The sequence below is a fragment of the Rousettus aegyptiacus genome, unplaced genomic scaffold (genome assembly GCF_014176215.1).
Source record: "Rousettus aegyptiacus isolate mRouAeg1 unplaced genomic scaffold, mRouAeg1.p scaffold_m13_p_3, whole genome shotgun sequence".
NCBI lineage: Eukaryota > Metazoa > Chordata > Mammalia > Chiroptera > Pteropodidae > Rousettus > Rousettus aegyptiacus.
Window position 1 is genome coordinate 4128099 of NW_023416306.1, and position 27179 is coordinate 4155277.

General features: G+C 62.0%; 1 protein-coding gene across 2 annotated transcripts in view; it reads right to left on the reverse strand.

Moving 5' to 3' along the window:
• The window catches only part of LAMC3 (laminin subunit gamma 3), a 51838-nt gene that overhangs the window by 18572 nt on the left and 6087 nt on the right, over positions 1–27179 (reverse strand). For both annotated transcript variants that reach the window (XM_016133846.2, XM_036217754.1), the window contains exons 2-13: positions 23325–23629; positions 19433–19563; positions 17015–17181; positions 14746–14934; positions 14554–14671; positions 12957–13055; positions 10575–10711; positions 8123–8236; positions 6313–6505; positions 6037–6146; positions 4130–4348; positions 2357–2545 (exon numbers count right to left, since the gene is read on the reverse strand). In XM_016133846.2, the coding sequence (XP_015989332.2) occupies positions 2357–2545; positions 4130–4348; positions 6037–6146; positions 6313–6505; positions 8123–8236; positions 10575–10711; positions 12957–13055; positions 14554–14671; positions 14746–14934; positions 17015–17181; positions 19433–19563; positions 23325–23629 (1971 nt within the window). The remainder of the gene's footprint in view (positions 1–2356; positions 2546–4129; positions 4349–6036; positions 6147–6312; positions 6506–8122; positions 8237–10574; positions 10712–12956; positions 13056–14553; positions 14672–14745; positions 14935–17014; positions 17182–19432; positions 19564–23324; positions 23630–27179) is intronic.

Genomic DNA, 27179 nt, shown 5'->3' on the forward strand with positions numbered 1-27179 from the left:
CGCCGGGCCGCGGGGTCCACGAGGAGCGAGGGCGGCCACGCGCCAAACCAGGCATCCCCAGGGGCCCCTCGCGGAACGGGGCGCGGGCTCCGGGGTCACGATGACCTGGAGCGGGGCCCAGCTTGGCCATCGGCTGGCCGTGTGGTCTCGGGCAAGCCACCGTGCTCCTCTGAACTCGGACTCCTCAAATGCAAAGTGGGTCAATGGTGGCAGCCACCTCGCAGGACTGCCGGGAGCGCTGGGCGAGGTCCTCGGTGCAGAGCGCCGGGCATCGTGCCCGGCACACGGTTAAATGCGCGAGAGTTGTGTGGCTGTTGTCGCCCATTCGCCGTCATCGCCGTCGGCATCAGGCCACCATCGCCATTGCCTGCATCAGCACCTCGGCCGCCCCCTGCGCCTCTGTCGGCCGCCGCCCTGACCGGCATCCTCGCCCTCGGCAGCCGTCGACCTCACTGTTCCCGTGACCGGTACCGCCCTCCTCCGCAGCATCGTCCCCCTTTTCGGCCACGGCCTCCGTCGACATCCATCGTCCCCATCGTCACCCCGACCCTCCCCCTCCACCTTCCGCGTCACCATCTCGCAGTGTCACCGTCACCCTCCCGGTCACCCTCCTCCCCATCTCCCTCGCCTCCTCCGCCTAGCGGCCGCGGCTTTCTCGTTCGCGGTTCCCGGCCCCTTTCTTCCTTCCGCTTCTCGCGATTTCAGAACTTCTTTTGAGCTGTTTATTTCAGAGTCCTCCGCTGCTCCCGGACCTTGGGGTCGCTGTGAACCTCAGAAAAGGCAGCACGCGGGGAGGCTTCCGGAGGGCCGTGAACCGGGAGGTCCGCTCCGAACGCAGATGGGACGGAAAACACCAGACGCGTACCACGGGCTTCGTGCGGCGCCAGCCTGTTCCTGGGAGGTACACCCAAAACAGACGACTGACCGGACCCACGGACCCCGACGGTCGTCACGGTCCCCCGGGGTGGCGGGGCGGCAGGCACGTCGTCTTCTCGCGTGCACGTACGTCACGTCCTCTCTACGCTTCTGCAGGTGGCTTCAGCTGTTAGGAGCACGTACCCATCTTATGACTTAACAAATAGCCACTGTCCTTGGGAAAGGTGGTCGTGGGCTCCTCGTGTCCTCAAAGCTCATCGTCATTTAGTTGAAATCAAGTTAATACTACTAAAGGTAGGCAGGCTTGAAAATGGAGAGGAGGAATACAGAGGAAGGAAAAAGGAAAGGAAGGAAAGAAAATCTGAACAGAGATCACGATCGAGAGGCCTAGCTCTGGGACTCCGAAACAGAAACGAAGGCAGATGGCCACGGGGAGCCGGAAGCTGGTGACAGAGACTGCGGCCCCGCTGTCCGGACGGCCACGGGGAGCCGGAAGCTGGTGACGGAGACCGCGGCCCCGCCGTCCGGACGGCCACGGGGAGCCGGAAGCTGGCGACGGAGACCATGGCCCCGCCGTCCATCACCCGTTCGCCTGGAAGCGGGCGAGGACACCTCCCCGGCCAGGAGGCATCCGTGAAGCCCCGGGAAGGGCTGCCGAGGGGGTGGGGAGGTGGGCAGGAGCAGGCAGGGATCAGGACTTGACTCCGGTCAGTTCCGGCTCAGACCGTCCGGGCGAGCGCTCTGCATGCCAGGCTCTCGGCAGGCCAAAGGATGCTGCCGTGATCAAGACGGGGCCGGCACCGGACCCCACTGTCCCCCCAGGCATCCCTCCCAGGACGGTGCCCTCTGCACACGGCACTGAGCCGTACACTTAGAAATGGGTAAGATGGCAAATTTTATGCTATGTATATTTTGCCATAATAAAAAGATTAATGAAATATACTAACGACAACAACAACAACATTGAATTGCACACTTTAAATGGATGAATCATAGGGTGTGTGAGCGCGATCTCAATACAGCTGCGTAAAAACATCCGAAGTCTAGAACGGGCCTAAGTCCTGGAGCGGGAATGAGGGCTGGGGTGAGCGCTGGGGTGGGGGGAAGGGGTGTCTACCTCACGCATCACCTGGTGATGTTTTTAACAGCTGAAAACGTCATCAGAGGATTTCCGCCTTAACGTGTCAGCCAGAGGCCCGGTTAGGAATACAGACTCCCAGGCGCCATCCCAAACTACCCAGCCAGGCTCGGTGGGACCAGGACCCAGACGCGGGGATCTCAACACCTCACCTGGGCATGCTCAGAGAGCCACGTTCTGCCAGGAACCACAGCAGCCCGGGGCCCGGGCTATAGGGCTGTGGGACTCAGGTCAGGCCTGCCACCCCCAAGCTGGGCCCTCCCTCATCTGCTGTACTCCAAAGCCAGGACCCCACTCCTGGAGCCCAGGCGGCAGCGGGACCCCAGGGCACGGGCCACTCACCTCTCTGGCCCGGAGGACAGTGGGTGCACACCACCTCGCTGCTCCCCGGGAGGGCAGTGCAGGCTGACCGTCCAGGGCACGGGCAGGGCTGGCAGTCGTCGGCTTGGCCCGCGAAGGGGTTGCCATGGAAGCCTGGCGAGCAGCGCTCACAGGACGGGCCCTCCGTGTGGTGGCCGCACAGACAGACCCCTGAGGGCAAGACAAACACCTGGTCACCACCGCCTGAGCCCGAGCCCCCGGGGACAGTGGCGTCACAGAGCATGTCCCCAGCAGGACGGGTGACAACCCCTCCAAGGTGGAGGCCGCGTGGCCGGGGATGTAGACTCCACCCTGGGCTCGCGGCCACCATGTGAACTCGGCCAGACCATCTAACACCCCGCGCCTCAGCGTCCTCGCCTGAAAAACGGGCCTGACAACCTCAAACGGGCTGTGACCTCCGAGGATTTCCATCGGGATTTGATGCGGCCGTGTGGCCTGCACGGCCCGCAGCACACGGAGGTACTGTCCCTGTCACCACTCCCATTTTCCATCCCGAAGCCCTGGCAGGACCCGCGGGCCGCACGGCTGGCCTTTGCCCGCACGCTTCTCCCCCTTTGTCTGCACGCTCTCAGCCAGCGGGGCCAAAGACAGGGGCACAGACACACCCAGGATTCTGGTCCTGACACAAGGCTCCCGTTCGTGGGGACTGTGGGTCCCTCAAGGCTCCCTGCCAGTGGTTTCTAGGGATGGGGGGCTCTGCGAACCCCTTTCTTTAACCCTGGAGTCTGCTCGGAGCCGGGACGCTGGGGAAGGGAGGCCCCACGGCCAGGGATCAGGCGAGGAGCCTGGGTGAGTGGGGTTAAGCAAGACCGCCACTTCCGGGAGCTGGGGCTGAGACCGGGCGTGTGTGTGTGTGTGTGTGTGTGTGTGCGCGTGTGTGTCAGGGGGTACAACAAGCAGAGCAGGGCGGCATCCGGGAGGGACCACGCGCGGTCTGCCCTGCTTTACGCTGGTCCCTGCCTCTACCCGGCCCCCACGCGCTCAGGACTCCTTCCGTCTCGCGTGGGCAGATAAGGACTTGCTGAGCAGGAATTCGCGGCACGGCCTCCGAGGGGTGACAGACTCATCCCCCTTCACAGCGGAGCACTGCATGGAGGGAGTATGAGGCCCCGTCTGGGCTCGGTGAGTGATGCCTGTCGCGGGCAGAAGGACAGGACGGCCCTCATCATGCCTGTGCTGGCCCGCCCTGGCTAGTCTGCCGACTCCCAGGCCACTGTCCTTTGCCAGCTCCAGCGTGGAACCCAAGAAAAGCCAGGGAGCCATTGCCCTCCTCAGAGAGCCCACCTGCTCCAGGAGAGGGGCAGGCGCTGATCCGCCCACTTCCTGCGTGAGAGGCCTGAGCCACTCGGGTCCCTCCAGCGCCTCCTGCCCAGTGACCTCAGGCGAGGTCTGTCTGGGTTTCCTCTACTGCTGGTGGTGTGAAAACCTGGCAGTGAACTTGTGGGAGGCGCAGCTCTGCCATCTACTGGCCACATGGCCTCGCTGCACCGCAAGTCCGTCACCGGGAAGACGGGACAGTCGTGGTCCTAGCATCCCTGGGGCTTTTGCGGGATTCAGAGATGCAGCGCGTGAAAAGGCGCCCGGCACGTGGAGGAACTCGATCTCGCCATGTAATTGGTATAGTTCGTGGTGCCGATTCGCACACGCACACAGCCGACGTTGCTCAGGTCAGGGCTCACCTCGCTATTCTGAGAGTAGCCAGGTGGCCTCCGGATGGGGTGCTAGGAGCCTCACCTGTGTTGGGGTCGCAGGTGCCATGCTGATTACAGGTGCAGGGGACACAGTTGACATAGGGGCCCCCCAGGGGTGTCTCCCTCTTGTACCCCGGAGCACAAGATTCACAGAACTGGCCCACGTATCCTGTGGGGCATGAGCAAGTCTCCACCCAGGAGGCTGTGGGGGGCATTCCCCGTTGCGCGGACGTGAGCCGGACCTCGGTCAGGAACACCCGGCCTGAGAGCGAGGAGAGAGGGGAAGAGAGTCGCAGACACGCATTTCTCCCCCAAGCCTTCCTATTCACACACATGATACGCAAAGGGTTATGGGCCCACGTGCATAAAGGCAGCCCATGGGTCAATTATCATGTTTTGAAAAATGGTCAAATGAGGGGCAAAGGAGAATTAGGCAATTTTCAGGACAAGCAATGAATATGACTGGGAATTTTATGGAAAGATGTTCACTCTCACGAGTTATTAAAGATACGTAAATTTAAAGGACAGTGATACCATCACGACCCTCGGGTTGGTAAGCATCTTTAAGATCAAAGTCGTGAAGGGCGGGCTGTGGGGAACTCACGCCCGTGGATGAAGGAATATGAATTAGAAGGTTCTGCTGCTAGAAAGAGAGAAATAGCTCCTATCAGACCAACCCTCCCACAGAAAACAACAGACACTCTGGGCAAAATGTAACAAACAGCGGTCCGTCCACACTGGACGGGCATCACAGGTAGAGAGCGGAGGACACCTGTCATCGGAACATGCAGTGTACGGCCTCCCTGGAGGAAAATCCGGCAAGCCGAAACGTGCCTCCTTTGACCTAACGTTTCCATTTCAAGGAACCCAAAGACACACTCGTGTGAGGACACAGAGCTTTTACACGGGGCTCTGCCCTGTTCCTGCGGCATGGTCCACACCAATGGAAAACCAGAAACCGCGCCGTGGGTACGCATGGGGGATGGCTGAACTTCGCGGAGCATCTGCGTCACACCAGGGGCGCAGAGCCATTTTCTACACGTAATGACAAGTATCGACCTCCAGGTCACAGTGTGAGCCGAAAACAGCAAGTGGCAGAATAATGCACTGTGTGATCACATTTCTATATTAATAATAATAAAAAAAATACAGATGTAACTTGTGCACGCAGAAAGGTCTGGAGAGGTAGGCCCCGGAATGTCGTCAGTGGCAAGACGAGAGGTTCAGGGGTGGGGGGAGAGAGGCCTACCTGCCTCTCCAGTCCACCCCCAGCACCCGGCATGGGCCTGGCGTAAGTAGGTGCCTTGTAAATATCAACCGAAGGTTGAGTGAGTGATAGAAGGAAATTCTGGAAGCTGCTGGAAACAGTGAAAATGAAATCCTCGGTGGGCGTCTCGGCTAGGGGGCCTCCGAGGGATCCGGGGAGCAGGGAGGCTTTTGGGGAGCACCGCAAAGACAGTGAGGGTGCAGGCAATTCAACCACAGCTCCGAACGGGAAGGAGGCAGAGCTGGGTCAGACGCCCCAGGCCGTGGGCCTCGCGGGGCCTCGGGGGACGCGGGCCGTCTAAGGTCCTCGCAGGGGCCCGTCAACCCCTGGAAGCAATGGACCGACAGGTGCGCACTTTGGCTGTCACGACGGAGGTGCCCCTCGAGGGCCCAGCCTCCTGGCAACTCTGCCGCCCCCGACGGCACCAGTGGTTCTTGGCCGCGTCACTGGCCACGCACACCCGTCACTTGGAGCTGCCCATCCGCAGGCCCCTCGGACCTGTCCAGCCCCTGCCTCTGTCCCCAGCATCCGCCCGCTGCCCTTCTGGTTATATGGCCTTGGGCAAGTGCCCGACCTCTCTGGGCCTCAGAATCCTTCATGGTAAAATGGGGACAACTGCCTGCTGTGAGGACTCAACACAGCAGCCCCGGCCCCATCGGGGGGCAGTCCCCGTCGTGACTGACCGGAAGGGCTGGGGCTGGTCCGGATGCGCAGAGTGGTCAGGTTGGCCAGCAGCCGCTGGAAGAGGAAGGCGGGCAGTGGAGGGTGCACGTCCTCTGAGGTCTCCTGCAGCCTGGTGGGGGGCCAGGGTCAAGCGAGAACCTGAGGCCGGGGCGGGCGGGGCCACAAGGGTGGGGAGGGCCGGAGCCCCCAGACCACAGGGGAGTCCCAGGATGCCTGGGCCGCAGGGACCGCCTGAGCACCCGGCCCCACCTCTCAGGACCGAGCGGGACACTTACTGGAACTTGAGCTGCACCTCGCCTGGCTGCCCGGTGTCCTGGGGGCCGGCCGGGCCGGAGTGCCGCAGAGTGAGGGCCAGGCCTGCCCCTTCCAGCCTCAGCAGCACGGGGCCCGGGGAGCCCCCGGGGGGCACCCGGAAGGTCAGCGTGAGGGGCTGCCCGTAGCTGAAACGCTGGTCTCCCAGGAACTTCCCTGAGGACGAGAGGAGAAGGTTTTGATGGTCTCCTTGATAATAAATGTCTATGCTGAGTTCACTGCCAATTAAACATTGAAACTAGATAAAAGCTACAGCAAACAGGACGGCAAAGGCCGCCGCCGCAGCAGATGCAGAGGGGGGCCCGGCCACACCCCGGCGCTGGCCGGAGACCGGAGCCGCATCATGCGTGGGCCCTGCGGTCACACGGGGCGCCACACCTGGGTCAATGCCCCGCCGCCTCCGCCTCGCTGCCCTTCACGCTTTCGTCTCTGAACGCGGGTTTTGCAGGTGGGGTCCGAGGGGACAACAGAGTCTACACGGGAGCCGCCCGGTCACAGGCAGGACACGCGTGGACCCACGTGCGTGGGAGTTTAGCGGGGCCCAAAGCGAGGGCGCGGGAAGCATGCCGCCCGTGTGACGGCCCCCACAGGCCACGCTTCGCGCTGGAGTCGGAGCTCGCTTCCGGCAGAAAGGAGCCGAAGGGGCCTGAGAAACACACGGGACCGGGGTTCTCCCTCGGAAGGCGCCAGCGGCTGACACTGACCGTCACGCCAGGGCAGGACGGGACGCGAGAGGACACCCCCACCTCCCACGTCCCCTCCATCCGTCCTTGCTGCACGAGTGACCGGGGGTGGAGCGCGTTGCTAGAATGCGGGACGTCGAGAAGCGAACGGGAACGGCCGAGCGTGTCCGCTGGCCTGGCCCGCAGCCCGGCGAACACGTCCTGAGCGAACGACCGACTCCCTTTGAGACCTTCGCTGTGCCAACGAAGCAGCATGGAACGTGTTCTCCATCTGTGGGCCGCTGAGCTTGGACGCCTGCCCCACGATGGGGCCCCAGGGCCCGTGTCCTTTGTTCCCTGGCTGTGGGCCCTCGAGGGCCGTGTTCGCGCCCACGGATAGAGGTGTGGCTCGGAACAATCTAGAACCTCTCGTTTCTACGGGACTCCCACGGCCCTGGGCGTGATGCGCAGTGGCCCGGCGGCGTGAGGGGCTGATGGGAAGTGCACGGGGCTGTCTGAGGGGGAACGGTGGCCTGACGGAGCCCTGGCTGGCAAGGCCGTGACGAGGTAGCAGGGGGGTGGCTCCAGCAGGCGCCGTGGGGCGCGCGGTCGGCAGGAGACGCCCCCAGAGTGCCCGTGTCCTAGAATAAGCTGCGTCACATGGCAGGGGCAGTTCAAGGCTGCAGGTGGAGCCAGGATGCTAATCGGCTGCCCTCAAGGGACAAAGGTTAAGGTGGGTCACCCCGCGGGGTCCTGCAAAGATGGGAGGAGGGCGGAGAGTGGGAGCCGGGGTCGTGCAGCGCGAGAAAGGCTGGACCGGCGTTGAGGCGGGGGCAGGGCCATGAGCCGAGGAGCACAGGGGCCTCCAGAAGCCGGGAAAAGCAAGGGCATGGATTCTCCCCTCGGGCCTCTGGGGGACGCAACCTGCCGACACCTCGATTTCAGCCCTGCGAGACCCGTTTCGGGCCTCTGCTGTCCAGAACGCCGAGGGGATAAGTTTGTGTTGTCTTCAGCCACTAGGCTGGGGCAATTGGTCAGAGCTGCGACAGGAAGCCCACGGGGGAGGGCGGAGGGCGGAGGGCGGTCCCGCCCAGCCTGGGGCTGGAGGTACCTGGTGCCGTGAGCTCCTCATCTTCGGGGCTCAGGAGAAGCCCCCCTGGACTCCATCGTGCAGGACGCTCTGAGCCCCCCACGCTGCTGACCTGCCAGCCGTTGTCGTGGGCTCCTGGACGGCAGACAGACACACAGGCCCCTGAGAGGCGCTGGAGGTGGCCTCCGCCTGGTCACACTTCACACCTTCCCCCTGGCCCAAAGGATCCCCCTACCCCCCTGCCCGGAGGCCTGAGCACATCCTGAAATGAGGGGGCCCAGGAGGGGAGAGGCTGTTTTAGAGACAGGCCATGTGGGGCTGGGAGCCGGCTGGCTGGGCAGCTCAGACCCCTGTCCCAGAGCTGGGGTGGGTTTTAGGGGAGGAGGTAGGCCCAGGGGAAGCCGGGAAGCTCAGGGACCTGGCTCTGCGTGGGGCCGGGTCAGACTTCCGGGTCTGCACTTCCCCCAGTGGGCACACGACACAAGCCGGAGACCCCCAACGTGGGGGCCTGGGCGGCAGGGCCATTTCTAACACCACTGGACTTCAAAGAACCCGAGACCTCGCTGCCCTGTCCTTCAAGGGCCACGTGTCATTAGCCCCACTGCACCCGGGGAGCCACCTGGGTAGGAAGTGGTCAAGCCGGGACAGGAACCCCGGCCTTCTGGTCCCCAGACCCGGTTTGGCCCACACTCGCTCTGGTGACAGCAGTCCACCAAGCACAGCCTAGCATGGAGCAAGTGACCTCAGGGGACAGCCAGGGGTTGGGGTGAAGGCCCAACACCTGGGATCCCCAGGGGTTGAGGAGAGAGGGCTGAAAAAACAGAAAGAGGCCAGGAAGGGGAAGCCCAGCCTCCTCGGGACGAGACTAGGTTCTGCCCCTCCCTGGCTGTGTGACCTTGGGCAAAGCACTTAATCTCCCTGAAGCAGATACCTCACCTGCAAACCGGGGGCAATGGCAGACTCACGGTCCTGGTTCTCGAAGTTGGTCTGAATACCCAGGAAGACCCCCCCTCAACCCTCCGAGACTCGCTTGGGTGGGGAGGGGTCCATGAGGTCACACTGTCTTCTTAATAAATGTGAACGTTATTCACACTTTCCATTCTGTCTCACACGTATACAGAAGAGTTTTCTAGAAGCTACAGGACATACGATATCACCACAGACTAAATGGCAGAAGCCATGGTAAGAACCGGCTGACTTCTATCAAGCCAGACCTTAGGAGATGTGTGACGATGTAAAATGAGGAGCACCCTTCTCAAAAAAGTTGTTGCCTTATAGAGTTCTTTTTCGCAGGTGGATTTTTTTTTTTATTATAAGTTTACTGTAATTGTTTGTAAACAAATTAGCATACATGGAATTACTGTTCTAATTTCTAATACATAGAAACTAATCCACATAAGTTAATCCATAGAAAACATCCATATAAATAACCCACATAAATCCAAGGGCTTTGAGGGCCTCAATATTTTTCAAGGGCATAAAGGAATCCGGAGACCAAAAGTTTGAGAACCGCTGGCCGAGAGTGATTGTGAGATAAGGGGAGATGAACCCAGGCAGGGCCTGGCTCAGAGTGAGAACAGATCCCTAGGATCTATAAAATGAGTCCCGTCTCACACAAACATGCTAGACTCCTGGGCCAGCGCCTCCGGGTGCTGCTTTCTGCACGGCGTCCAGCAGAGGGCGCACTGCCCCTGCGTCTGGAGCGGAGTGATAGAACCCACCCAGAGCCTGCGGCCCGGGTTCCGCCCCAGGCCGACACTCGGCTCCTCCCTGGGGGAGACGTAGGGTGGGGAGACCCAGTGGGGCACAGCCGGGGCCCACGCAGGCTGCGATTTAGTGCAGAGTCCAGAGCTCCACCATTTTCCTGCTCCAAAGACGCACCTGTGCCTCGGGACCAGGGGCACCGTGGCATGCATCCCCGGACCCTGGACCCGGAGGAAGGGCCTGTGCAGTGGCTACGGGCAACACTCGGGAGCTGACGGACGCTGGCGCCGACAACTAATTGTGTGACCTTTTTGTGCTAACCTCAGGCATCTCACCCATAAAATGGGGATGAGGGCACCTACCCGCGGGGGACACCGTGAGGCTCCCTGCAGATGACGAGCACAGTGCCTGGCATACAGGAGGTGCTCACTAAACGGAGGCCAGGGGACTGAGCTTGAACCCTCGGTGCTAGGACACGCCAAGGGAGGCCAGTCCTGACTTGGAGATACTGGAAATTCCCCACGGGGCCCAAAGGCTGCCCCGAGCAGAGCCCCGACCCCGCCCACAAGTATAAAGTCTGCAGAGGCTGAGGGAAGCCAGGGCGCTGAAGCCCCACGGGGAGCGTGGTGCAGCCCCTGCTGTGTGGGCCTGCGTGGGGGGGCCTCTCCTCCCCGCCCCCACCACCATGTCAGGGGCCCCCAAGGAAGGATGGCCTGCTACCCAGGGCTGGGCGCAGACCCCGCGGGGGCGGCTGCGGGGCTCTTCTTACCCTGGCAGAAGTCGGAGAGGATGTGGTGCAGGCGGAACTGGGCGGCGGCCCGGCACACCTTGGAGTGGCCGAAGCAGAAGCAGCTGCTGCAGCCGGCCGGGTTGTGGGGCTGCAGGTTAAAGGTCCCCGGGCGACACCTGAAATGAGAGGCCAGCTGTGCCCACAGGCCATGTGCACCGGCGGGGTCCAGGGGATCCCACCCAGACTCACGCAAGCCCAGAATCACCAGGGAGACTTAAAAAAAGTCTTTTTTGGATTTACAGAAGAGTTGCGAAGCCAGTATCCTCAACACGGGCCTCCCCTAAGGTTAACTAACACCCACCCTAACCGTGGCAGGTTGATCAAAACCAAGACATTCGCATCGGTTTACATAACTTACTAAACTCCAGCCCTTCCTTCCCCCTTTTCCCACTAACATGTTTCTGCTCCAGCACCCCGTCCAGGACACTCACCGTGTCCTAATCCCACCCCGCCCCCGCGCCCCCACCTGTAACAGCTCCTCCCTCTCTCCCGACCTCGACACTCATGAAGGGCACTGATCAGTTTGCAGAATGTCCCTCACTTTGTGTGTATTTTCTCATGATCAGACTGAGCCTGTGGGTTTGGGGAAGAAATGGAGGTGAAGTATACCCCTCATCGGGGTGAATGGTGCCCACGTCACCTTCACCACTTGGCTAATGGTCTGCCCGCCGGGTGTCTCCACTGCGGAACTGCCACACTGTCGTCGTTAAAACCAAGTCACCAAATCCGGCCCTCTTACTTCGGCATTAATCAGTGGCGCCTGCCGACAGCCATGGCCACTCTGAAGTTCTAACGGCGATTTTATATTTCCCTCATCCCTTCTGTGTTTATAATTTGGAATTCTTCTGCAAGGAAGATTTATTTGTCCCTTTGTCCCTGTGTATTTATTTATTCACTCATCTATTTATATCAGTGTGGACTCATGGATATTTACTTTATTCTTTGGGTTATAATCCAATACTATCATTATTTATTTTGTTGTTCAAATTGGTCTAGCTTTGGAAACTTTTAGGTTGGCTCTTGCGTTCTCTTGACACTGGCCCCCGTCCTGGGTTGGATGGGTTGTTTGTTCTTTATTTTTTTATTTTATTTTTTTGGTGTCTGTTTTTGTTTTTTGAAGTACTTCCTTGCTTTCTGGCATCACAAGATGCTCTCAGCTCATCTGGCATTTTCCACACACCGGCCCCAGCATCAGCCACTGCTCCACGGGGACATGGAGAGGTGCTGAACAAATACGGACCCCTCGATTTGCACTCAGGGGTGGGGGCGGGGGAGGGGGCTCCATCCGAGCCGCCCAGGTTGAGGAATCCAGTTCACAAGAAACTGCTGATCACTCTGATGACATCTCATCAGGCCCTCCTACCTCACGAATGGGCAGCCTGAGGCTTGGCGAGAGGACCAGCTCGAGGTGTAAAGCAGTGGGGAGACCGGGCTGGGATCTGGCTCCCTGACTCCGCTCTGGGTTTGAGGGGCCTCGGGGTTGGGGTGGGGAAGACGAAGCAGGTGGTCCACCTCCCCACCCAGGGCCTACAGCCCATGGCTGGACGAGGCGTGGGGGCAGCCTGAGGTGGGCCATGGAGAGAGTCAAGGCCAGGGCCAGCCTCACAGGCCTAGCACAGACTGCCAAGGGAAGACAGTCCACAACGTAATGCTGTGTCTGGGCCGTGGCCAGAGAATCAGAGTTTCAGGCAGACCCCATGACGGCTGCAAAGGGCTTTGGACGTCAGAGACAAAGCCAGAAAGAGGAGACACTGTGTGCCCAGCCAGGTAAACACACCGACCTGCCAGCCCACTGCTGGAGTTAGGAGGCCCCCGGACGTATGAGGAGGAAGATTAGGGACGCGTAGCTTTGAGACTCCTGCCTCCCCAAGCTCTAGGTGCTGTTTGTACCATGATAGGATGGCAAACAGGCTTGAATCTCAGCTCGGGTGGTAGGAGCTCCTTAGAGCAGGGCGCAGAGAAGGATTCTGAGGTTAAAACAGGGCTCATGATCGACCGCTGTACTCATCAGTGATGCCCGCCCCGGTGGGGGCTGGGAGGGTCGCGGTACAAGCCACATTGTGTTCACTATCCCTGGGCTAGATGATCTCCTATCCCTGCCAGCTCTTTCTTGTCAGGATTCTGAGCTAGAAAAAGAAGATGTGTATTCAAGGCTTATGAACCATCGGCGGTTGTGGGTCCAAGTATAAACAGCGTTGTAAAGCCTTTAGAGAACTTCGCAGGTGGCAGATCCACGGTGTTCTAGGAAGGGCGCTGAGCGGCAGGGCCACCTCCGTCTGTGAGGACCGTGGCCTGCTCCTCCCACCACCACGAGCCCCAAAGTCACATCACACAGGCTTGCTACCAGAGCAGCTCACCCACCTGTCACACAGTCTGCCTTCCACATTCTCTTTGCAGGGGCAGCGCCCGCTGTGGGGGTCACAGGTACCCAGGCTGCCAGCAGGGTTGCAGGTGCAGGGCCTGCCAAAGAGACAGGACGGGGGGAAGGTGTCCAGCGAGCAGCCCCTGAGTGGGAACGGCCCATCCTCCTTCCCCGTTCCTGAGAGGGCCAGGGGGCGGGCCGACTCAAGAGCCTTCCCCCCGCCTTGCCGAGGATGTGACCCACCTACTCACCTGAACAGAGCTCCATCCACCTACCCACCTACTCATCCACTCACCCGTCTACCTATACACTCACCCATCCACGCATCCATCCATCCATCCACCCACGCATCCATCCATCATCCGACAAGACATGGTTCCTGTCCTCACAGAGCCTACAGCCCAGTGAGGACCGGCAGGCAAACAGACGTTACACATGCATAGGTGCTATGGAAGAGTATACACAGAGGAGGTGCTTGGGGTGGGGACAAGGAGACAGGTAGAAGGGAAGACTTCCTGGGGGAGTGGCGCCTCGGCTGAGACCTGAAGAACGAGTTAGCAGTTTGCTAGACACGGGGAAGGGTGAGATGAGGGATTAGGGGAGAAGAATGCTCTGGGGTAGGAGACGGAGCATGTGCGAAGGCCCGGGAGCCAGAGAGAGCCTGGGGAAGCATCCAGGCCACCACCGAGTGGTCAGTTTTACGCCCTGAACCCCTGGATATTGCGTGTGGAGTCCAAGATTCCCCCAATGCATTTCGACTGCTTCTCAAATACATGAGAAGACTGTTGCAATTAATCAAAGCCAAGTTCATTTTGAAGCGCTTCTGAATTGATGATGGCTTTATTTTTTTTGCTGTGTATTCTGTCGATCAAACGATGGTTAACGTGTTACTACCATCTTGTCCTCTGAGGTCCGGATCCCAGCCGTCCCCGCCCGTCTCCCCACCAGCACTGCGGACTCAGCCTCTTCCCCGATCATGCTCCCCTCACTGTGACTGGCCTCTGCCCAGGTGCCCAAAGCACCTGCCTCTCCATGGCCAGCTGGGCCACCACGTCTCCCAGCTGTTCCTGCCGCAGCCTCCGCCCCGGCCTCCAGCCTCGTCCCCACCCCTGCTTCACATCCACGCACAGCGGCTCCTGGGGCCTCCCAGGCCTCACTGGACCCGCTTCCTCGCACGCCCTCCTGCCCCTCGCTCCCTGCTCGCCTCGGGGCCTTTGCACGTGCTCTTTCCCCGCCTGGAACACCGGCCCCTCCCCAGCTCCCCTCAGCTCTCACGAGAACTCAGTGCCTCTTACAGGAAGCCCGTCCTGACTCCCCAGGTCTCCGGGCTTCCACGGGCCTCGCACCCTGACTCATACGCATCTGTCTGCCTCCCCAGGGACTGGGGGGCTCCAGTCCTTGCTCAGGATTGGGGTGTGGTAGCTGCAGAATAAGAAAATGCTGACTAGAGGAAAGAATAAAGGAATGATGGGACGGAGGAACGGACGGAGGGAGGTCAGAACAATGTCCCCGTCTCCCGCTTCCCGGCACGCAGTCCGCGCCCACGGCCGGGAGCCCCTGCTGGGCCGTCCGCACCCGCTCCCCTGCCCCCCTCACCTGCAGCCGCCCTCGCTGAGCGAGTGGAACCCGGGCCGGCAGCGGTCACACTTCCAGCCCGTCACCGTGGCCTTGCAAAGGCAGGCGCCCGAGTCATCGCACTGGAGACGCAGGGAGCCTGGGGGAGGAAGGGCGCAGGGCAGCAGGGGGAGCGGGGCGAGCCCGGGGGCCAGGGCTGTGGCGCCCCCTCACCTGCGGGGTGGCAGTCGCAGGCCCGGCAGGGCGCCGCCGGGCTCCAGCGGTAGAAGTCCTCCTGGCAGCGCTGACAGTGCGGCCCGGCCGTGTGGTCTCGGCAGCGCAGGCAACGCCCGCCGTGGCCCGTGCTTCGGAAGAGCTCCGGGTCAAACTCGCACTGCTCGGAGTGGCCGCTGCAGTTGCACGCTGTGGGCGGGAGGCGGGGGTGGGGGGGCGTCAGCCGCCCTGGCGAGTGGCGGGAGGGGAGGCCGTGCCCCTCAGCCTCCTCGTGCTCATCGGCCAGGCAGCTCGAGGAAGGTCACGGATGGGGGTCAGGCCCGGCTCGATCAAGGACATGGAGACCGATCGCTTGATCTCCCCAAACAGGACACTCTCCAGAGTAGAGGCGGCACCATTCGCGAGGACCCCGACACACAGGACCCTCCCAGGTGAGCCAAGATGCCCAGTCACTTGGTCACGGACCACAGACTGGCCACCTTCTGGAGTGGCAATGCCACTCACTCCACGATCTCTCGTGGATCCTCTAAGCCATAGTAATCGTGTGAGCCCGGTCACGAGATGCATGGAAAATACAAGCCACCCTTCATTCGCTCATTAATTCACTTTTAAAAACCTGTGTCCTAAGGATGGGCTCCATCTCGACTCTGAGGATAAGCCCAGTGGGGGGTCAATGAACAGTCTGAACCCAGTTCCCACAGGCAAGCGGGTGGCCTGCAGGGGGTGGGCGGTGAGGGGAGCAGCAGGGGGGCGGCTCTGGGACCTGGAAGGGGGCGCCCACAGCTGTCCTGGGAGAGTGGGACAAGCCCTCCTGCAGGAAGTCGCGGCTCTGGCTGCATGTGAGGGGCGAGCGGCAAGGAGCTGGCTGGCAGAGGAGGGGCGGGGGGAGGTGGGAGGGTCTCAGGCAGCAGCAGGCCAGAGCAGAGGACACAGTGTGGACAGCCAGAGAGGCCGGATGTGCCTGGTGTGAACGGGGGTGGGCATGTCATGTGACGGGCCGGGAAGAGGGCAGGGCCGTCGTGCAGTGTGACAGGAAGGACAGGGGTCCAGGGGCAGCTGTGAGGTCAAGAGGTCGGCAGAGCTTGACCCAGGGAGGCCGGGCAGTGGACTTCACCTTGGAGCAAGGGGTGGGTGTAACCACAGGTGCAGGTAGAGGGGGGTGGGAGGCAGGGAGAGCAGGAAGAGGTTGCTCCGGCGCCCGGACTGGGGGTGCCGGGGCCCAGGCCAAGGCACCGCTGCACAGGAGGGCACAGAGGGGCTGCGGCCACGTGGACAAGGCTGCGTTCCGGGCTCAGGGAGTTCAGGCTGCTGGGAACGGGGCTGGGGAGGGGTCAGGCGAACGCCCCAGCCTCCAGGCTGGTGACTGGGAGGACAGAAATGCGAGCACAGGGGTGAGGACGTGGCGGGAGAAGCAGTCTGGCTTCACCATGGGGACAGCCCCAGGCTCGGAACGGCGGCGGAGCCAGCCGGCGCAGCTTCCGTGCCCTGGGAGGGCTCCCTGGGGGAGGCGGGCCAGCGGGGGCAGCAGGAACTCATTAGGGCCACAGCGGCCATTGGCAGCTCCTGCAGACACCCTGCCCCAGAGAACAGGCTGTCCCCTCCCGCCCCAGTTCGAGCTGCCAGTGGCCTAAGCCCAAGAGGACAGTGGGCCCAGAGGCCACGCTATCAGGAGCGCCTGCACGTGAAGACGCCCCTGCCAGCAGCGTCCGGGCCAGCCGGGGCCGGTGCCTGGCGAGGCCAGCTGCACCCGGGGAGGCCGAAGCCAGCCCGAGGGCTCTCTGGAGAGCTCGGCCAGGGCTTTGGGACAGTGGGAGTTGGGGCAGGACGGGACGCCAGGCGGGGAGGAGGGCGGTGGGTCCTGCCGCCCGCCCCACACGCCGCCCCGCGTCCCCGGAGAAGCATGACGGCACCGCCGTCTCCAGCGTGTGGTCGAAGCCGCGTCGCACGCGGGCCGGGACATGAAAGGGCAGCCTGGGGACCTGCGGGAGGGGCTGCGTGGGCGAGGCCAGCACCGCCTGGGACCTGGGCCGGCCTGGCTTTCATTAGCGGCTGCGGTCGGAGCAGTGAACACAAAGGCACAAGTTGGGGGACCTTCCCAGCCCTCCCGCCACGCACCCCTCCACCGTGGGGGACTTGGTCTGCGGGAGCCGTTTGGGGGGTGAGGACGGGGGCCCCCCGCGGCCCCGCCGGGCCCACCCGGGAGCCGCGCCCCTCCCCGCCCGGGTTCGGTTCGGGGCGTGCGTCTCCCGCGGCAGCCCCGGACACTCACGCAGGCACTCGTGGGCGGCCTCGGCGGTGCCGCGGGCCCACGGCCGGTCCTGGAAGGCGGGCAGGCAGCGCTCGCAGTCCACGCCCGTGGTGTTGTGCTGGCAGTGGCAGACCAGCCGGCCCGCGGCGTCCGGGCCGCACGCGCTCGCATGCCCGTTGCATTTGCACCTGGGCAAAGAGCGCGGAGGTCGGGGGGCTGGAAACCGGGGAGGGGTCGGTCACCGGGAGGCCCCTGCGTGCCGCGGACCCCAGTTCTGTGGCTCAGTTTCGGAATTCTGGTGAACGCCTACGAGCCGAGGGCCACAGAGAACCAACTGCCGCTGGGCTCTTCCGGGCTCAATCCCCACGCAACAGATGGGGGAGCCGGGGGACAGGGAGGCTGCCCGAGGCCGCGGGTCAGCGACGACCGAGTTCACGAGCCTGCCACTGCGGGATCCTGCCTGAGGGGCGCCCCCAGGGCCTGAGAGGGGCCCGGGAAGAAGTCCTCTCAGCTTCCTGGGTTGAGGGTGGGCCAGCGCCCAGGGCAGTGGGTGGCAGGCCACTGCATGGCCTTCTCCTCTGTGCCTAAGGGGCAGGAAAGGTTGCTCCTTACAGAGGACAGCCATCGCCTCGTCTCAAGGGGAGCGAGTCTGTGCCTCGGAGGGCAGCCGTGGCCTGGGCCTCACCTCCCACCCTCCCTGAGCTTAGGAGACAGGCGGAGCTGGGCAGGGATAAAGAGGTGCTCGGGGGACCATGCCCTGCGGGGCCCGACGCTGGGGAGCCATCACCCCCGTCCCGAGTGGCCCGACTGAGCCGCTTAGAGGACGCCACAGCTTCTTCCGTGCCAGCCCCCAACGCCGGTAGGTCCCGTCTAGACCTGGGCTCTGAAGCCCGCTCTGCCCCACTCCACGCAGACCCTGAGCTCCGGGACAGTCCCCAGGGCCAGCTGGTGGCTCCTCATAAGCTGGGCCCCACGCTCCGCCCTGAGTGGGCACCGAAGAGCCGCTGGCCACTGCCGGAGCCCACGGTACTTTCTCTACTCCAGGGACACAGGGCTCAGGAAGGGCAGAGGGCAGAGGGCACCGCCTCCTCGCCAGGCAGGGCCGTCCCGGCATTTCTGGCAGGGGTGAGGCGGGCACCGGGCAGTGTTAAGACAAGGGATCACTTGTGTCCCTGAGGGGTTACTGCAAACACCTCCCCTTCCCATGAAGCCCTGGGGTCCTTGAAGAAGCCCTGAAGACCCCAAAGTAAGGAGTGAAATTCCTATAGGCCGTCGTGGGACACAGGCTGAGCCACCTGCCCCCAGCCAGCTGCCGGCCGGAGGGTGGTCTGGCTCTGGCCGCTGGGGTCTAAGTGTTCCCCGGCCACGAGGCCCCCCAACAGCAGATGCTGGAGCTCACCGCCATCCGCTGTCCTGGGGGAGCCCCTCCCAGGTGGTTTGACCTAAGTGTGGAGGGAGGGGGAGCAGTGGGGTCCTCGTAGACGCCCCACGACCTCCCCGTCACTCCCGCGCCCCAGCCTTCCCTGGGGGGCACAGACACTGAGTGCAGGCGTTGGGTCCCACGTCACCTTCGGGACTTCTGAATGCCACCGGGCATCCTCGATTCCGGAAGCTCCTCGCATCCTCTCCCGGCAGGCCCTCCTCACTCGCGCGGCAAGCTGACTCCCTGTCCCAAATGGCTTTCCGACCTGCACGCTTCTCCCCACCCCACCACAGAACATTCCGGCTGCTTCTCTCTCCTATCCCTCCCCATGCGGGTGTTGGGGGGCTGAGGCGTTTTAAAATCCCGACCCTGTCACTACCCTGGCCGGGACTTTGACAGTTCCCCACTGACTGCGGGATAAAAATAACCTGGGCCCCAGGCCCTGACAGCCCCCACCCCCCACCGGCCCCCCATTCCAGCCCCGGGGCGTCCTCTCAGACCCTCCAGTCCCAGTGCTCGCACAGGTGGCCCTGCCGTCTGGAACGCTCACCTCCTCCAGCCTTGGCGGGCCCCATCTGCAGTCTCCCCGACCTCCGCATGCCCCGCCCCCGCCTCCCGTCCCTGTCATCCTGGGCATGCCGCCATGTTTACGGGAGTCTGAACCGATCCCCGTCTGCCGCTGCCCGCACACACTGGGGCAGGGACACACCTGTCTGCCCCCCGCGCCCCCGAGAGGGGACCCGGTGAGCGTTTCTGTGGAAGCCACCCTCGTGCCTCCCCTGGTTCCCTCGCCCGCCTCACACACCCAGCGCCAGGCGGCCACGCGTGAGATGGGCCTGTGATGTCCACGGCCCCTGCTTCTTGGGGACGGGAGATGCTCAAACAGACAAACTCTCCCCCGCGGGCCCCAGAAGTGGCATCTCCACCCTCCTCCCAGATGGGGTGATCCCCACGGAGCAGCCACCTTCTGCCCCAGGGCCAGGGTTTCGGGGTCCCGGTCCCTGCCCCCCACCTACCTGCCGCCCACAGAGAAGTCAGATATGGCGTAGTAGTAGGACTGCAGCACCTTGGGGTCCTTGAAGATGTCGTCCCCAAACGTGTTGAGCCGGTCTAGGGAGATGAGGAGCTCGGTGCTGGTGACCCACTCCTGGGGGCGAGGGGGACACAGGGAAGGGGAAGGGGCGCCATCAGGGGGATCCCGGGTACATGTCCCCACCCCACCCGGCTGGAAGGCCCAGCCGGCTGCCCGGGGGGTCTCCTGGGACACAGAGACAGGCCAAACTGGGACAAATTCCAAGAACACTGCAGCCATCAGGAGGAGCCTGTGCTTTGGGGTCACCCCAGCCCGGTGCCAGGCCACTTGCTGGCTGTGCGATTTTGGGGAAGTTGCTCAATGTTTGGCAGTTCCCACTTCCTCATCTGCGAATTGGGACGAGGAACAGTGCCGAGCCCACGAGGCTGTCTGGAGCTACCGCTGACGCCAGCAGCGGGGCCTGCGGTCTGGCAAAGCGGCGACCTGCTTGCTGAGCAGCTCACCTGACTTCGCTCGGCGGCTCCCGCACCCCGCCTTCCAGAGGTCAGCTGGGCGAGGCTGTGTCCCTGTGCCCTTCCGCCCTGCTCGGCTGGGCCTGGATGGGGCAGGCCCTAGGTGTATAGGCTTTTCAGGTGCTAAAGATCAGGCTCCCACAGATAAGCCGCCTGTCCGAGGTGATGATGTCTGTCCCACCAGAACATACACGCGCCCACGGGAGCAGGAGCTTGGGGCCCCTCGTTCTCGCTGCACCCCCGGCCCCCGGCTCTTCCGGGCACGCTGCAGGCGCTGGATAAACACTTGCTGATTCCTGAATGAGCGCTTCCCCTGAATGAGCTGCCGAGGAGGTGGGAGGAACCACGTGAAGGCTGACATTTTCAGCTGCCTGCTGTTATAATCAGAGGTCGCTCCAGTTGAATTTTAATTAGCGTTTTAATTCGGCCCAGGAGCTCCTGGTTTAGCAATCAGGCCCATGAGGACAGAAAATGAACTCCTGGCAAAGCCTGTCTTCACACCCTGGCGTGACTCAGGCCAGCAGGCCTCTGCTGCTCCCCCCTGAGCTCAGCACCTTGCCAGCCCACTTCCCGAGACCCAGGGCCTCGGCCCAGGGACGCTTCAGCCGGCGAGGAGGGGTCCACCACGAGACAACGTCAGCAGGAAGATCGGCACTCAGCCGAGTTCGGAGGTCCTCGCCACTCCCCGAATTACTTCTCGAATGTCAGTCTGTGTTCACGGATCTGGTTAAAACATAGCTTCTGAGTCCGAGGTCTAGGGCAGGGCCTGCGACTCCACATTTCTAATGAGGGCCCAGGTGATGCCGAGGCTGCCGGTCTCGGAGGCAGCTGAGGAGCAAGGAGCAAAAGCCCGGGCGGGAAACCCGGCAGCGAATGGGTGAGGGCCCTTCACCCGAGGCTTTCTCCAGACCAAGTGCCACCTAGAGCACTCGAACCAGCTGGTGCCCGTGCGGGAAGGTGCAGCAGGTGACACTGTTTGGTTGCGGCTCAGGTCCTCAGAATAACCCTACAAGTAGGTACTGTTATCACCCCCATTCTACAGGTGAGGGGGCTGAGACTCAGGGAGGGCAAGCGTTCTGCTCCAAGGTGCACAGCTGCGGTTCAGGTCTGTCTGGCCTCAGGGTCCAGGCTGTAACCATTAGGCGGCCTGCCTTCCTGCATCTACCTCAACGCCCTCGTCATACCAGGGGGCCCAGTGGGCGACGACCTGCCCAGGGTGTCCAGCCCACACGACCCTCCTCCGGGTTTCTATGTTGGCTTTGTGGCCTAGGACCTGCTCCCTCAGTCTGCGAAGACAATGGGAACAGTCCGACAGCTCCTGGAGACACTGGGCTTTGAGGGCCTCAGGGCCTCGACCGTTTTAGCACCAGGGACTGGGGCTCCTCTGAGAATCTAACGCCTGAGGATCTGAGGTGGAGCTGAGGCGCTGATGCTGGCGCTGGGAGCGGCTGCAGATACAGAGGAAGCTTTGCTCACTCGCCCACTGCTCACCTGCTGTGTGGCCCTGTTCCTAACAGGCCACGGGCCGGTACCAGTCTGTGGCCCGGGGGTTGGGGATCCCTACCTTAGAGGTCATTTTAAGGTAATCCGAAGCCCCCACGTACACAGGCAACGGGCTCCTGCAACTCGTGACAACCTCTGGGCTGACTCTGGACCAACCCTGGGGTCCAGAATGCAGTGAGAAGGGAGAGTGGGGGGCAGAGCTTTGGCGCTCGGCGGCGGTGATAACGCCCCAGCCAACACCCCAGGATGGAGCAGTTCAGGGCCCCTCAGCTCTGTCACCCGATTCTGTGCCGGCCGAGTTGGCCTTCTCCCCAAAGGCCGTGGCCCCTCGGGGGACAGAGGGAGCCAGGGCCCAGCAGCTTCCTGCGTTACCTCCCACCCCAAAACGCTCCATGTGCCCGGAGGAGACCGGAGGAGAGAGAGAGAAGGGAGGGCCCAGCAGCTTTGCCTTTCTTTGTCCTTCCCTGATCTTGGCTTCTGCCCGGGGGCGGCAGCAGTCGGGGACATTTCTGAGGTTGTCTCTCTATCAGCGACAACGTCCGGGACACACGAGGCGACGAGTCAGGGAACCCCGCGGCCAGGGTCTCAGCTGAAGCCTCTGCCCAGGGAGACAGCGTCTCAGGTGCAGGCAGCGTGGGGCCCGGCCCCTCTGCTTGTCTTCAAATGACCTTGGCTGATGCTATCTGATTGGTGGAGCTCAGAGCCCGTGGAGGAGAAACTGTCATTTTAAACAGAATCATGATGATGACGCGTGATAAACGGGGCCCGGGCATCTGGAACCGTGATTCTGTGCCACGAAGGATTAACTTTGCCCAAAGAGAAGTCTGGCTTTTGCCACCCAGCTCCTGGGGTCACCTCTAAGCCATCAGAACGTCCTGCTTGATACAAGTGTCTTTGTTCACCTGGGGTCTAGGGCCACCCGGTAGTCTATGATTTATGGAGGGCCCCTGGGCCACATGGGGTCAGTCTGGCCTCTGGGCAGCCTGGGTGGGACACAACCTCTTCCCGGGCCTCGGCGTCCCTTCTGGAAAGAAGCGGGAGTCTGGTCCCAGCCCCTCGTCGTCCTAGGCAGGCGGAGGAAATGCTCTGAATGCCTGAGCGGACGGGATGAGACTTTCTCGGCAGAGGTCTGTGTGAACACAGGGCAGCGGACAGGAGGCCGTCTGAGGCCCGGAAATGTCAACCGGGTCACCGCGTCGCTGTGACCGCGAAGCCGGCAGACCCGGGTGGGCCGGGAGGGTGGGCGTGCTGAACGCACACAGCCACAGGCCTGCGGGTGACAGTGACCTGCCTCTCATGGGCCGAGCGCTGGCCACTTCATAGGTGACTGTCCAACGCGGCGACCACGAGCCGCACGCGGTTACTTAAAGTTCATTAAGATAAAACAAAATTTATAATTCAGCTCCTCGGCCATGCTAGGCGAGGGTGCGACTGACCGTCTCCGCCACCGCGCAGCGTTCTACTGGACCCAGGACCCTGATTCCAAAACTCGTGTCCTTTTCACAAGTCCCACTTTACCCTCGTCACAGCCCCTGGAGACACACGGGGCGGGGGGGTCATCAGCCCACAGAGGGAGGAAGTGAGGCCACCCAGCTCCTGGGAGCACCGGCCAGGAGTCGGGACTCTGGTCAGGGCCCCTCCACCAACTCCGGGAGCCCCCGGAAAACCCCTTCCCCACACCAGGCCTCAGTTTCCCCGCCCCCTTAAGAAAGGGGTCAGGTGAGTGGCGGCTGTCCCCCGGCTCCCGACGCGGGAGGCCAGGAAAGGGGGCTCTCCCGTGCGACTACGCGGCCCCCTCCTCCACCTGTCGGTGGCCGGGTGCCCACAGAAGGTTCGGACGCAACACAGCCCGCCTCTGACCTGCAGCACGGGGCTGTCCTCAAAGCTGTAGGCGCTGGGACGGCCCTCCAGGGTGGAGAAGGCCACGTTGCCCCCGCTCAGGGGCGAGATGTCGCTGAACTCAGAGGTGCAGAAGGCCACGCGCTCGTCCTGGCCGGGGCGCAGGTGCTGGCCCTCGGGCCTGCCGTAGGTCTTCTGGCAGGAGGCGCTGTAGTACTGGTACGGCTCCCAGGGCGCGCCCGCCCGGCTGCGCTTGTACACGGCGAAGCTCTCGGGGCGGCTGGTGTGGAACTTGAGCCGCACGTAGGTGATCTCGTAAGCTTTCCCTGCAGTGGGGCGACACGGGCCCATTTCACGGAAGGGAAGGGACGGCCGGGAGCCTGGGCAGGGGGAGCAGAATGGCTGTGCCCCATAAACGGCCTTCGGGGCATCGCCAGAGGCTGTCTGGAACCCTGCCCCGGGATCAGTGAGTGATGCCTGTCGGGGCAGAAGACGTTTCCTCGCTTCCCAGGTGCGTGCCATCCCTGGCCTAGGCCAACGTGCCTCCCTACACAGGACTCTGCCGTGGAGGACCCCCGACAGGCAGCCGCATCTCTGCTCCAACTTGGACCTCCTGACCCAAAGCCCCAGCGATGGGATGCTGCCGCACCCGACAGAGGCCTGCTCTACCGTTAGAAAGTTACTCCTTTTACTGCGCCCCAACAAAGCCGACCCCTCCACCTGTGCCTTTGGCCTCCTCCCGTCCCAGTGACCGAATGGGTATCGCTTCTGTGCCATCGTAGGGTTGGACGACCGGAAGTCGAACCATCCGCAATCAGGGACCGTCCGCGCTGATTCTGCTACGGCGTGGGCGAACCTTGAAAATAGCGTGGAACGTGAAAGGAACGAAACACGAAAGCCTACGCGGCGTATGATCCCGCGTGTGGTCAACGTCCCGAGCGGGCAAATCCTCGGAGACAGGAAGAACGGCGGGCACCAGAGGCCGGGGGAGGCGACGGGAAGTCGGCGGTGTGGAACGGGGGCGAAAATTCACTCCGGGAAGATGAAAACCAGCCGGAGCCGGAGGAGGGGCCGGCGCGCGACAGTGTGCGCGGACTTAATGCCGCCAGACTGCGCGCCTAGGAATGGTGAAGCGGCAAAGTTCACGTTATGTGCATTTTACCTCAATAAAAAAAAAAAAAAAATTGGGGAAAAACATCTCTATCTGTCAGGACCTTTGGGAATGCAGTTTGGTGACATGGATGAAGAGCCATGCAAATACTCCCGGCCTTTGTTACAAGAATCCCACTTCTGGGAAGTCAAACATGGAACCTAAACTCATGGAAATACCCATCAGGGTGTTGTGTTTTGTTTTGGTTTGGTTTTATGGGGAAAACCTTGAACTATAAGGTTCAATAAAGAAATTCACAGAAGATTGAAACCGTTGAAACAGCCATCAATGCGTCTGTAACACAGGGGAACCGCTTAAGTCAAAATGTTGAGTGAAAAAGAAAATGCGAGATCTAACATTGGGAATCACCAGATTACATTTAAAAGTCCCTAAAGAATGGGCGGAAAAGGAAGACGCCAGACAAGTGTGACTGTCCCCAGGGCAGAGCATGCCCAGGAACTTTTCTTCCCTTTTTAATTATTCTGCATTTTCTCAATTTTCTCTTGTGAAACCTGTTCTAATTTAAAAACCAGAGAAAACATGTTTTTTTAAAAAAATTTTTTTTTCCAAGCAACCACCTTGCCATGTTATGTGTTAAGATGTTTCTCAAGCTCCGTGGCAGCATGAGTTGGCACTGTAACCCCAAGTCCTCTTAAGGAGGTACGTGTCCCGGACAGCATAGCGTGGTGGCCGCTTCTCCGAGCAGCTTCGAGCGTCGGGACCAGGCAGGGACGCACCCCAGACGCGCATTCACGGAAAGACGCAGTGTGGAGGCTCTGGTGGTGCACGGGCCAGACTCCTCCATAAACGTCCAACCGCCAGACACCTCACGGAAGGGGAGCTTGGAGCCACTTAAAAGGTGGCCGGCAGCTAGAAGCCTGATGGGAAAAAGGCCGTCCCTGGGACTGCCCGCCAAAACGAGCACCATCGCGCCCTGCTTCTGCGCTTCCTTGCCCAGCCAGGAGGGGAGAGGAGGTGCAGGAGCATCGTGGGGACGCGGCAGGCCCTTCTTGTTACAGAGTTAATTAGAAGAGCCCAGAAAGCAACTTAATCCCCGCTTTATGATGAAAAAAAGCTGTCTGCCAAAGGCAACCGGAAGGAAGGCCGGGGGAGGAACCCATCCCCAAGATCCTCCAAGCAGCAGCAAGAATTGACTCTGCAGCCTCGACCCAGACCCTTGCGAGCCCCAGGGGCCGAGGGACAGGGCTGCAGGGTGATGTGCAGACAGGTGTGATCCTGGCGGGAAAGGTGGACCGAAACATCACCCCGATGGTTCACCGGGGGCGACACTGCTTACAGGCACACTGACCTCGCCTCCCAGCTGTCCAGTCCGCGGCCCTCTCCGCGCCTCACCTGGCTGGCTCCCACGCGCCCTGCTCGTCAGGCCAGTTTAGCAGACTGGCCACACGCCCCAGCCTCGGCCCAGGGTGGGGCGCCCTTCCCCCACCTCTCCTGGCTGATGGCGACGCGGCCTCGGAGCCTTGGATTCGGGTGCCTCGCTAGGCTCCGCCAGCCGCCCTGGGCTTCCTCATCCTGTTCTGTTAAGACCTGCCTATCTCTGCCACTAGTCTGTGACCTCCTTGGGGCAGGAGCTGTGAATCCCCAGAGCTGAGCACAGAGCCTGGGGCATAGTAGCTGCTCCCGAAACATCTGCCCAGGAAGCAAAATAAAGACAAAGCATGCTTTGTACTTTCGAGGGGTTTGTAATCCAGTGAGCGGGTTGAGACAGGCAGGCCTGACCGCACGGCTGACACTACCACAATGTGTCTACAAGTCCTGACCCCAGAATAAGCCTGTTTAACAACAGCCAACATTTAGTGAGCACCTACTATGCGCCGGGCACCTTGCTAAGGGCTTCACACAAACCGTATCGCAACATCCCCAAACAGAAGCATCACTGTGCATGTTTTACTAATGAGGGACTTTTGCCCAATGTCATGCAAAAGATAGCCAGGTCTCTACGTAGCTGCAGACCTGTCTGGCCTCAAAGTCGCTGCCCAGAACGGGTTCCCTTCTGTTCGGGGCTCTGTAGGTGTCCAGAGAGAAGGGACTGCCCAGGAAGGGGTGCTGGTGCCCATGAAGACGGCACCAGGAGCACCAAGCCGTGTCCTCTCCAACCCAGCTGGGACCCCATGACACCGCACACAATGTCACAAAAGCAGGCGGGCCCACATCCGGCACTGGCCAAGCGGAGTGAGCTCCGAACGGAGAGGCTTATTTTGGGAAAATGGAAACAAAACAAAACCCTTTAATTGGAGCCATCTGGGGAGCAGAGGCCTGGGAGGGTGGGGACGGACGGGGCAGGGTGAGAGGCTGAGCTGGGAACTTGTGGGTGAGGCGACCCTGCCCCCAGCTGGCAACAGCGCCAGGCGGAGGGCGCTGCTCCCAGCGTCTGGGGGGGCCGCGGCACTGTCATCTGGCCGTCCGCTGTTCCTGTCTTCCTCTCCCGCCCCAGCCCTTGGCCATTCGGGGCACAACGAACCCCTGTTAGGAGCTGGAGAATTCCCACCATCAGAGCGCCGAGCGCCAGGCACCAGGAGAGCCCGGCTGAATCAGGGCCGGGCCCATCCCAAGTTCTCTCATCTTTGGGCCAAGAGTCTAAGCTCCAAATATGGAACAAGATCGCCAAGCCTACGGCCCGCCCTGGGGCGAGCGAACAGGTTTTATGTGATCGGTGACGGCCTGGGGCCCTGCGTGACGAAGGGTTCCGGGGTCCGCTCTGAACT